General features: G+C 38.0%; 1 protein-coding gene across 4 annotated transcripts in view; it reads left to right on the top strand.

Annotated features, from left to right (window-relative positions):
- CEP112 (centrosomal protein 112) overlaps window positions 1–12,369 on the top strand; it is a 424,841-nt gene that overhangs the window by 167,178 nt on the left and 245,294 nt on the right. For all 4 annotated transcript variants that reach the window (XM_044247582.1, XM_044247581.1, XM_044247583.1 and 1 more), the window contains one exon: window positions 5,561–5,696. In XM_044247582.1, coding sequence (XP_044103517.1) covers window positions 5,561–5,696 — 136 coding nt within the window. The remainder of the gene's footprint in view (window positions 1–5,560; window positions 5,697–12,369) is intronic.

Genomic DNA, 12,369 nt, shown 5'->3' with positions numbered 1-12,369 from the left:
TTTTGAAATCAGGAAATGAGAGTTCTCCAACTTTGTTCTTCTGAGATTGTTTTGCCAATTCTGTGTACCTTGCATTTCCATCTGAATTTCAGGGCTCACTTGTCAATTTCTGCAAAATCCCACCTGGGATTTTGACTGGATTGTGTTGAATCTGTAGATCAATTGAGGAGTATTGTCATCTTTCCAATATGGAGAGGAATACTACTTTCCATTTTACTCAACATTTCTTTCTGACTCTTGAAGTATCAAAAGTTTCATTGTTCACAGTGTTTATCATTTTTTAATAAGAATTTAGCAGTGACAATGCATTCTGGAACATTGAAAAGAAATTTTTAAAAAATTAAATTTAAAAAAAAAAAAGAGAGAGAATTTAGCAGAGACCCCTCGTCTTAGCAGTCATGTGAAGAAGAGGCCAAAAAAGCTCCTTCATTTATCATGCATAGTGAAAGGTATTATTATTAGTGCCTTTTAAGTCAATTTTATCTTCATGTTTTTGACTAACTCAGTCTTATCACCTTGAGTGCCAATGAGCAGCCATGAACATAGATGATAGAGCTGCTCCCAAGTCTTGTTTTCCAGCCCAACTGGAAAGAGAATGGAGACCTCTCTAGCTGTTTTTTAGACACGTTTGAAGTTTTTTTGTTTTGTTTTGTTTTTCTTGGAGTTTCCAGTGGAGATGCCACGCTGGCAGCAAATGAAGTATCTTGTAATATGAAGCCTTATAAATAGATGTTGGCTCACTGCCATCATTATCAAAAGTGCTGGTACAGAAATGTGCAAAGGGAAGATTTTCAAATTAAGGTTGGCCTGTACATACAAATGTTAGCTTGTAAAGCTCAAGAAATCCTAAATTGTAGTCTATTAGTCTCCTACATTTTATTGCCTTTTTGGAATAATCATGTACTTCAGAACATCCTTTAATCTGAGCTGGCTTGTGGTTGTATAAGAATGCAGCTTCTTTCTTCTTTATGCTTTATGTTCTCAGATGAGGAAAATTTACTGCATTTTATAAATAAATCAGAACTGAAAAGCAAATTTTCTTCCCACCTTTTTATCTTCATGGAGGCCCTGCTTTAAGGCATTTGAATGATGCAGTTATACTTGGCCCCACAACTAGCTCCACTGGAAGAAACAATATTCAAAGTTTTTTTTTTTTTGCTTCTTAGAGGATGTTCTCTGGAATCATGGCACAAGGAATACTGTACTTAGTGAGAAGCAGACCTTTCTCTTTTTCAGATGCTGAACGTTTTCACTTCTACTTCATTACTTTGATAGAAATTAAGATGGATCCCTCATTAAGATGAATATCATCACTTTATTTAAATTAACACATATTTTATTTATATTAAGAGAGAAGCTTCCTAAATATCAGTGGAGCTCACTGTGTTTGTCATGTTGAACTGGACCGAACAGTGATTAACATTGAGTGAGGCCTTTTTTGAAATTTAGCTTTACTACTAGTAGGTGTGGTAGGACTGGAATCCAGCTGGGAGATTTCCTCAATTCCCCATGCTTGCTATTTAATATGCAACAATGTTTTCTATTTGTAAATCATGATAGAACTTGTCAACTAAATGCAATGTGCATTACTACACAAGGTTTTAACAATATCTTAAATATGGTCATAATGTATACCTGATTTTAGGTAAAGTTTATGACTTTGATTTATGTGGCTATAAGTTAGTTAAAAAGTCAATGACTAAATTTGGTAGGTAGGAATGAAATGACACAGAGAAAATATTTTCCCTATTAAATTGAAAGTGTTTATATTAACTATATAGCTCAAGTGACTATTAGGGCAAAAAAAAAAAGTAAAACAACTGACTTTTAGCATTCATAAAACAGAGTGGATATCTCAGCCACTGGGTCATATGTCTTATAAAATGTGCTGGCAAAATTTTCTTTTGCCTAAGCAATGGTACATAATTCTTAAATTATATGATAACTACATTTTTAAAGTTTTCAGAAAGTGTCGAATGTACTTTTCTGTTTATGGACAGACTGACCAAGCAAAGTAAACCTTTGAAAAATTGTATTCCTGATAGGAAATTGTCCTTTCAAGTGCTTTCAGGAGGCCTGCAAAACTGAAGGAGTAACAGAGGAAGAAGTGGTCACTGTGGTCCCTGGGTAGCATGACAGGAGCCCTCATGGCGCCTAACCCTAATCCCCTACAAGGGGACATTATTCACCAACCACAGTAGCCCTTTCCTCCAAGCCTGGTCTCAGAATCCTTTTCACAGAGAGTTCTCGGCAGCTCCATACCGTCATCTGGGTCTTTCGCACCAGAGAAAATGTCCGTTAAACATTTGTAAGAAAATGTTTACAGCAAATACCCATCGAATTTGTCAACCTAGGTCTAGGACATGGTACCCCGTATCCCACACATGACTCTATGCTGTTCTCATTTGTTTTAGTATTCAAATATTTATTTTTAATAAATATTTTTAATAAATATTTGAGTATTTAAACAAAACATTCAGTTTTTGTATCTGGGAAACCCTAGTCAAGCCTTCCTCCTCCTTGGGCAGAGTGATAGAAGAATGAAAATGGGCCGGGCCAAATTTGAATTCCCTGTTGCCATCAAAGCACTCAGTCGTTTGTGTGGTGATGTCTCTTGAATCGGTCTTCAACGTAACATCCAGTTACTAATCGCTGTTGTCTACTAGCTAATATTAACATCATATGACAAAGAAACAAAACATTAAGGCCTTAGAATTCGGCAACCGCTTAACATTAAAGACATCTTATTTTAACAACGTGGAAGAAAAATGAGCAGCAAGGTATTCAGGTTCCTGTTGAATAGGCAACTGAAATAAGCCACTTAAAGAAAAGCTTTTTTTTTTTTTTAACATTTTATTTATTTATTTGAAAGACAGAGATCACAAGTAGGCAGAGAGGCAGGCAGAGAGAGAGGAGGAAACAGGCTCTCTGCTGAGCAGAGAGTCCGATGCAGGGCTCGATCCCAGGACCCTGGGATCACGACCTGAGTCACCCAGGCGCCCCTTAAAGAAAAGCTTTTAAAAAAAGTTCCAGAAGCCTGCAACACATTGCTGTAAAGGGCAGCAACAGGAGGTACATCTGGCGTTGCAGCACCATCTAGAATGGCTTCCCTTTCCTGGACACTCCCCCCCACTATGGTGGCTCCGCCCATGAAACAGACGTGTAGAACGGGGTTTCCACAGAAGAGCTGCTTTGTTTAGCGCAGGGATGTATTGATTGGGTCATCTTCAAATAGAAGGATCTGTGGTGGGTACAAAGACGTTGACACAAATGGTGTATCATGAAAAATAAAGGGAAGGTGAATTTGGAGTAAATTCATACTGTGGAGTACGCAGAGAGCTGCTTACTTCCAGATCCAACCCAAAGGGGGGAAACTCTAAGTGCTCATTGCCCCATTTCTTTACCAAGAGCCAGGAGAAACCTGCTGAAGAGGAAACTAGGGGACACTTTTTCTTATTTTTGCATTCAATCTTTGAGAAAGTTCTCAGTGTTTTTGGAGAAAGTTTGGTATTATGGTATTTTATATCACATATGTGATCTAAAAGCCTAGAAAGCCTAGAAATTGTTAAGTGTCTTAGAGGGGTAAAATCTGAGTAATTCCAAAAAACTAAAATTACTTTTTGCCTACCTCTTAAGACAGTAGCATCATTATTGGGAAATATCCACCACCACCACCACCCCCCCCCCCGCCCGCCAACTCCCCGTCATGATGTTTCTCTAAAATTTTATTTGTGTGCATTAAATCACCCCATCTCCCAGCACTCTTTGGTATGATAGTTCATCAGATAATGTTTTCTATGTGTGTAAACTTTTGCCTTTAGGGAAGGCAAGCCAAGTTCCTCTTACCTATGATGTGTCAGTCTGTTCTCAATGCTGTAAGAAAATACCACTGACTGGTAGTTCATAAGCAACAGAACTTCATTTCTCATAGTTCTGGAGGGTACGAAGTCCAGGATCAAGGCATCAGCATGGTTGTGTTTTGATGAAGACCTTCTTCTTGGTTCATAGCCGGTGACTTCTCACTGTGTCTTCACATGGTGGGTGGGGCATGGAAACTCTCTGAGACCTCTTTTATTTTATTTTAAAATTTTTAAAGATTTTTTTTTTTTATTTGACAGAGATCACAAGTCAGCAGAGAGGCAGGCAGAGAGAGAGAGGCTCTCTGCTCAGCAGGGAGCCTGATGTGGAGCTCTAGCCCAGGATACTGGGATCATGACCTGAGCCAAAGGCAGAGGCTTTAACCCACTGAGCCACCCAGGCACCCTGGAACCTCTTTTAGAAGAGCACTAATCTCACTTCAGGGGGTCACATTCAGACCATAGAGTATGGCATCTGGAAAATCAGGAAAGCAGCAGAGCCTAGTAGCCAACAGCATGAGCTCTAGGATCAGACTGCTAGGACTAGGCCTGATTAAATTTACTACTAAATGTATTGCCTTGGAACCACTCTCTAAGCTCCAATTTCCTGCTCTGTAAAACTGGGGCATAATAATACCCTATGTAAGTTTGCTGTGAGAGTAAAGGAGAGAAGATGTATAAAATTATTTTGCACACTGCCCAGCATGTAGGCAGAACTCAGTATTAGCCATGGTTAACTTCCATGCATTTGTAACATCAAGCCTGTATTTTTTCCTTCTATCGGTACATAAAGATTTCTCTTCTGTTGAACCCTTTTGACCATATAACTTGAGTTCAAGATGTAAAGAAATGAGACGGGTATCAGTAGGCAAGTTTACTAGAAGGCAGTGGAACAGTCTCAGGCCGTCAGTCTGCTCTGTTGCCTCTGTCACCCTGCAGGTCAACTGCTGCTAGACATGTCTATTAGACATCTTTCTAATGGTATGTTGTTTTGTTTTGTTTTAAATGAGATATAATTTACATGCTATAAAATTTATCCTTTTTTAAAAATACACATTTCAGCAGATTTTAGTATATTCACAAAGATGTGCAGCCATCCCCACTATGTAATTCCAGAACATTTTCATCACTGGAAAGGTCACTCTATACGCATTAGCAATCACTTCCCATCCCCCCTCCTGCCCCCCCCACCCCAGCCCCTTGCTACCCCCAATCTACTTCTCATCTCTAAGCATTTATCTATTCTCGGCATTTCACATAAATGGAATCATAGAGTATGTTGCCTCTTGTATCTGGCTTCTTTCGCTTAGCATGGTGTGTTTGAGGCTCCCCATGCTGGAGTGTGTGTCACAACTTCAGTGTTTTTGAAGGCTGAATAATACTCCATTGTACAACTGTACTATATTGTGTTATTATCCATTCATCAGCTGATGGACATAAATGGGTTTAACTGTTTTATTTTCAGGGAAATCATTGAAAGTCATTTGAAAGAAGTCTTTGAAAGTAGTCATCAGAACACTTTGCCTCTTTTTCTGCAGGCCAAGTATTTTATGGTCAGCTTTTTAAAGGGAAGTTTTATGTAATTTGGATCAAAAAATTGAAATCTGAATGTTATTTTAGAGAGGGTTAAATCTTGCTCTTTCATTCAAGCCTCGTCCTTTTATTTTTCATTTCAACTGTGAAGCTTCTCTGGACTTTTCCAGGGAAAAAGAGGAACAGCTGACACGGGTGACTGAAGTTCAGAGGCTGCAGGCCCAGCAGGCAGACGCCGCTCTGGAGGAGTTTAAGAGGCAGGTGGAACTGAACTCCGAGAAAGTCTACGCCGAAATGAAAGAGCAGGTGAGGAGGCCGCTAGGTCATCCCTTTGCAAAGTCACTCTCTGTGGGAAGGTACGTTCTAATCTTTCTGTGACAGAAACATATTTACTCTTTACAAAAGTTGTATCAAAATTAACCATACAATTGGGTCAGAGATTCAGAATGAAAAAGGGAAATTAGCCCGGGCAGAGGAGGCTGCCCATCTCCCCAGGAGCTCGCGGTGGGCCCTGGCAGCCGAGCGGGAGGGTCTGGTTGGGAGGGCTCAGCCGGCACCCCGAGTATCCTGCTCCCCGCAGAGTGTGCCAGGGGAGGAGGCCACAGTCAGCAGCGCTGGCAGGCCTGCTCTGGGCTCCCCTGGGCCACCAAGTGGGCGCTGATCAGCAACTGCTCAGTGGTGGTGTGTGGAGGGCGGAGGGTAGACACCCAGCGGGAGCGGGGCCGTCAAGGAGACGGGTCCTCCCGCCTCCTTCAGGATTCCTTGATTCACCTCCAAGCAATGCCAGCATCATCATTTTAAAGTCCTAGCTACAAATGTAGTAATGGCAAGAGTGGCTCTTGCTTTAGGAGTGTGGATCAGCCTATCAGTAAATTTCCATGAGCCGTTTCCGTAGAGCAAGGGCTCAGGTTACCCATGTCTGTGCTTGTTTATGTTCCATAAATAGTGTTTTATTGATCAGCGACAGCAACGTGTTTGCAACTGGCATTTAGGAGGACAGAGACCGTCTCTGGTTCTTGTACAAGTCAAGGGGTATGCTTTTGAGTTTTGTTTTGTTTTGTTTTTTTAAGATTTTATTTATTTATTTATTTGACAGACAGAGATCACAAGTAGGCAGGGAGGCAGGCAGAGAGAGAGGGGGAAGCAGGCTCCCTGCTGAGCACAGAGCCTGATGTGGGGCTCAAACCCAGGACCCTGAGAACACGACCTCAGCCGAAGGCAAAGGATTTAACTCATTGAGCTACCCAGGCACCCCTGCTTTTGAGTTTTGAGAGAAAAATAAAAAATTTGGAGAGAGGAAACAAATACCTAGGTGCCCATCATGAAGATTCAACAATTGTCAACACTCTGTTTATTTAAACTGAAACATTAAAGATGAAATTCAGTTTGCTTTGTTACTCATATCTAATCATATTACTCTCTCTCCACTTGGGAGAAAACCACTGTCATTAATTTAGTGTGTTTTATTTCAGTCTCTTTTATAGGTTTGTATGTATATATAATTTCATGTATCTTACATGCATATGCTCTCTCCATATGTAGATATTACATGCATATATAATTTTTGTGCCTCTATTTTTTAAAAGTTAGGTGAGAACTGCAGATTTATGTATGCCTTATTGGCTTTTTTATATTTAATTTTTTTTTCAACTGACTGCTTGGAGTTTATTTTCCATGTGGTGCAGGGCTGCTGCGCTTTAATTTTATATATCCATACCCTATCCGCGTTGATTTAGTGCAGTCCTTTTCATACTGAACATATTTTATCGTATGAATATACCACATTTCATTTATCAGCTTCTCAATTCAAGGGTGTTCGGTTTATTTTCGAGTTTTCTTGATTCTAAAAAATGTTGCAGTCTTGTCTGTGATCTCATTTTCAGCCAAAGTTATCTTCCTCAGGAACCCTAAGCACGCACCGGGTGGTAGTAACATCCATGTGGAAGGTTTTATGGTGGGGCCCTGTACGGTTTCTAGTTTGGAACTGTGCTTTCTTGTCATTTTCTTGATTCAGATTTCCACTCCTATTGAGTTGTTTAAATTTGGATTTTGAGAGGGGGTTTCTGAGATCCCATTCCTCAGTTTTCCCACCCACTGCCTAGGGCAAAAGCTGGATTCCTGTGGGGTATTTGGGCCAGGAGGTGGAGACCAGCCCCTGGGGCATGGCTGTGCATCTTTCAGCATCCTGCTAGCATCAGGGCCCAGGCCCTAGAATGTATATTTGGTCCAAATATGCAGCAGAGCTGCATAGGAAACTCTCTGATCCCCTTAACAGTTAAGGAATACAGAAAATATGGAAGGAAGGGGCCTCTGGCAAAAAGTTTTAAAGATAGATTCAAGAGGGCTAAGAATGAGGCATTTGAAAATGCTAAGACAGTACAACTTCTGTGAGAAGCTGAGACCATGACAGCTACCTTTGGCTCAATGAATGCACCACTTGGGGCTGATGACATAGTATTAGCAGGTCACAGCATTCATGGGTAAGGAGGGAGAATAAAACAAACAAACAACAGGGAACCTGCGAGAACATTCTGTAGAACAAGAAAAAGACATTTATTTGTATTCAGCAATCACAGAATCAAAACATACTTCTGAAGATAATCTAGGGTAGAATTTAGGGGGGAAAAAAAAAGCAGAAAAGTAGTATCTTCATAAGAAGACATGACTTACATGAAAGGGGCCACACATCTTAAGTAAAATTAATGCAATGAAACCTGGATACATTCTGGAAAAAGAATTGAATCTCAAAAATAAAAATGAAAATCCCACAAGTTTCTAGGCGGGATGAAACTGGCAAAGAAATTAGAAAAATAATGGAGTAATATTTCAGAGTTTTGAAGGAGGAAGGTTGTGACCCAATTTTATACAAAACCAAACAGTTTTTCATTTTCAAACTCAACAGAAAAACATATTCTTATTAAGAGCTCATATGATGTATACTGCTTGTTTCTTTTCTGGAGAAAAATTGTATGAACTCATAAACCAATCCAGAAATGAAGCAAAAGATTTCCCACACATCCTTAAACCATCATATTTAAGGATGAATAGGTAACAATGGAATCCAACAGTGTAGAAACACATTAAACAAATTGTTATAAATCCCATTATAAGAAAGAATGCTAATGTTTATTGATTTTTAGAAAAGAAAGTATTTAAAGTAGAAAGTATAAATTTAATAACAATTTAAATCTAAATCTCTTGAATACATTAACAAAGATCAGGATGGAGAAGTGGTTAGGGAGTGGGTGAGAGGAGCAGTATGCTAAAACTCTTGGCCATGGAATGTAGAAACATAGGCATTAATAAAATTAAAAGGGGTTACATTCTCATAAAAATCTTAAGATAAAGCAAAACTTGAGATACTGCCAAAGGAAGGTAAGAAGAAACAGAACAAAATGTCCAAAATAAGAGAGCATATAAGTATAATAATAAATATTAATAGGTTAATTCTTTTAGTAAAAAAGATACTGATTAGTTGACTAAAATCCATGCATATGCTATTTATAAAAGACATGACTAGTTTACACAAAAATTATATTAGAAAATGATGAAAATATATCACTTGTATTCAGAAAAAAAAGAATGTAATACCATCATATAAATCACTATCAGTACAAGTTAATATACTGGACAAATGGATTAATTTTTCATGCTAAAGGAAAGAATACTTACATATGAAAAAACTATTAGGAATACTTGGAGAAATTTACCTACATAGTCACGGAGTACTTTAATAAATTTTTCTTAATCTTTGACAGATCAGAGGGCAAAAAACCAAACACATAGGAGGTCTAAATAATGGTTTGTAAAACTTTTATATTTCTACTTTCTATACTTCAAATATGACACATTAAATTCCTACTCCATTGGAACAGTTATAAAACTCAGTAGACCATAAAGAAATACTCAATATGTTTCTAAAACTTGACATGACAGAGAGTACATATTTTTCACCACAATGCAGTAAAAACAGATATTAAATTTCAATTAAAATCGCTATATTCCACTTCACCAAAATTAAAAACTTTTGCTCGTTGAAAGACACCATTAATAAAACAACAAAAGGAAGTAAGCAAGCTGGAGAATGGGAGAAGAGATTCACAGATATTTCTAAGAACTTGTATCTAAAATATAAAAGAAATCTTACAACTCAGTAATAAGAAGACAAGCAACTTAATTAAAAATAGGCAAAATTTTGGACATCTTACAGAGAAAGGATTTTAAATGACTAATAAGCACATGAAAGATGTTCAGTTTCAGTCATCAAGGAAATTAAAATAAAAGAAATGCCACTATCTATGCTTGCTAGGATGGTTAAAATTATGAAGATTTGTTGATAACGCTGAGTGTTGGTGAAGATGTGATCAAATGGAGCCGGTTCTTAACAAGTGAAACATTCAGTGACCATCTGTCAGTCATTCCATCCTATGTGCTTAAGCAAGTGACAAGAAGATAAATCCAGACAAAGACTTGTTCACAAATGTTGACAGCAGTTTTACTCACAATAACCCCAAACTTGAACAACCCAAATGTTCCTCAAAAGTTGAAAGAATAATCTAAGCATCCAACTCTTGATTTCAACTCAGGACATGGTCTCAGTGCTGTGGAGTTGAGCCCCAAGTTGGGCTCCGTGCTGAATGGGAGCCTGCTTAAAATTCTCTCTCTTCCTCTGCCCCTTCCCCAGCTCATGTGTGTGCGTGTGCTCGCTCTCTCTAAAGTAAATAAATAAATAAATAAAATCTTTTTTTTTTAAAAGTTGAAAGAACAATCAAAATGCAGTGTATATACTGGATACTTCTCAGCAGTATAAAGGAATGAACTACTAATGCCCAGAACAATTTGGATGAGTCTCAAAATCCTGATGAATTTTGTATTAATTACTCTCTGAGTAAAGTTAGAATTGCCTAGATGATCTTGAGTTTTTTGTTTTAGCAGATTATCAACCCAGTTTATTTCAGAGTGAAACTCCTGTCTCATCTTCTGTGGGTGGGTTCCAGTTTCAGTTAAGTTCCAAAGCCTTTGCTATGCTGTGTTGGGTCTGTTTGGATTGTGCCAGTCTGGAGTTGAGTCTGAGATGTGGGTGGTATTTAAATCGCTCCACCCGGTAATCCCTCCATAGAGGCACTTGTGGGACATTCCTCAGGAGAGACCATCTGCTTGGATGCAAAACAATTCTCAATAATTTTTAGAAGGATTAAAGTCATGCAAAATGTGTTCTCTGACCCCAGTGAAAATAAATTAGAAATAAACAATAAGAAATCTGGGAAGTCCCCACGTATTTGGAAATTAAATAACATGCTTATAAATAACTCATGGGTCAAAAAAGATATTACAAGGAAAATTAGGAAATATTTTGAACTGAATTAAAACAACATGACATATCAAAATTTATGGAATGCAGGTAAAGCAGTACTTAGGGAAAAGTTTATAGCTTTAAACATCTATATCCCAAAAAAAAGTTCTCAAATCTTAAGAAATCAGAAAAAGGAGAGCAAGCTTCAGCCCAAACAAGGAGAAAGGAAATACTAAATATTTTTGTATTTTTGCAGAAAGCCAAAAAGTAGAAAGCAAAAAAATAGAGAAAATTCATGGAGCCAAAGCTGGTTCTTTGAAAAAAATCAACAAAATTGACAAATCTTTAGCAGGACTGATGGGGGAAAAAAGTGAGAAGAAAGAAATTAACAAGGTTAGGAATAAAAGAGAAGAGGACCCCATTACTGATCTATAGAAAATAAAAGAATAATAAGGTATTTTATAAACTTATGCCAACAGACTATAAAACTCAGGTGAAATGGACAAATTCATATAAAGACACAAATTACTAAAACTGTCTCAAGAAGAGATAGAAATCTTAACTGTCATATAATAAAGATATTTAATTGACAATAAAAAAAAACTTTTCACAAATAAAAGCCCAGGTCCAGATGGCTTCACTGGTGGTTTCTATCAAATAGTAAAGAAAATATAATTTTTAATTTTTTGAAAACTCTTCCAGAAAATCGAGGAGGAAGGAACTCTTTCTAGTTCATTTTATAAGGCCATTAGTACTCTATTATCAAAGCCAAAGACACTGCAAGAAAACTGTCATGAATGTAGACACAAAAATCCTTAGTGATATTTTAGGAAATGGAGTCTAGAAACAAATAAAAATGAATCCCAGGTGGTTTAAACATTTGAAAATCAATTAATGTCATGTAACATTTAAAATTTTTTTTTATTTTTTATTAGCATATAATGTATTGTTAGCCCCAGGGATACAGGTCTGTGAATCGCCAGGTTTACACACTCATGGCACTCCATATAGCACATACCTTCCCCAGTGTCCATAACCCAACCACCCTCTCCCTATCCCCTCCCCCGCAACCCTCAGTTTGTCTTGTGAGATTAAGAGTCTCTTTTGGTTAGTCTCCCTCCCAATCCCACTTTATATTTTTTCCTTCCCTACCCCCCAAACCCCCTTACTTTGCCTCTCAACTTCTTCATATCAGGGAGATCATATAATTGTCTATCACTGATTGACTTATTTTGCTCAACATAATACCCACGTCATCACAATGGAAAGATTTCATTTCTTTTGATGGCTGCTTAGTATTCCATTGTATATATATACCACATCTTCTTTATCCCTTCATCTGTTGATGGACATCTAGGTTCTTTCCATAGTTTGGCTATTGTGGACATTGCTGCTATAAACATTTGGGTGCACGTGCCCCTTTGGATCACTACATTTGTATCTTTAGGGTAAATATCCAGTAGTGTGATTGCTGGGTCAAAGGGTAGCTCTATTTTCAACATTTTGAGGAACCTCCATGCTGTTTTCCAGAGTGGCTGTACCAGCTTGCATTCCTATGAACAGTATAGGACGGTTCCCCTTTCTCCACATCCCTGCCAGCATCTGTCATTTCCTGACTTGTTAATTTTAGGCATTCTAACTGGTGTGAGGTGGTATCTCATCGTGGTTTTGATTTTTATTTCCCTG

Source organism: Neovison vison, chromosome 5 (genome assembly GCF_020171115.1).
Source record: "Neovison vison isolate M4711 chromosome 5, ASM_NN_V1, whole genome shotgun sequence".
NCBI classification, from domain to species: Eukaryota; Metazoa; Chordata; class Mammalia; order Carnivora; family Mustelidae; genus Neogale; species Neogale vison.
The sequence above is the reverse complement of the archived record's forward strand: the minus strand, read 5'-3'. Positions and strand labels throughout refer to the sequence as shown.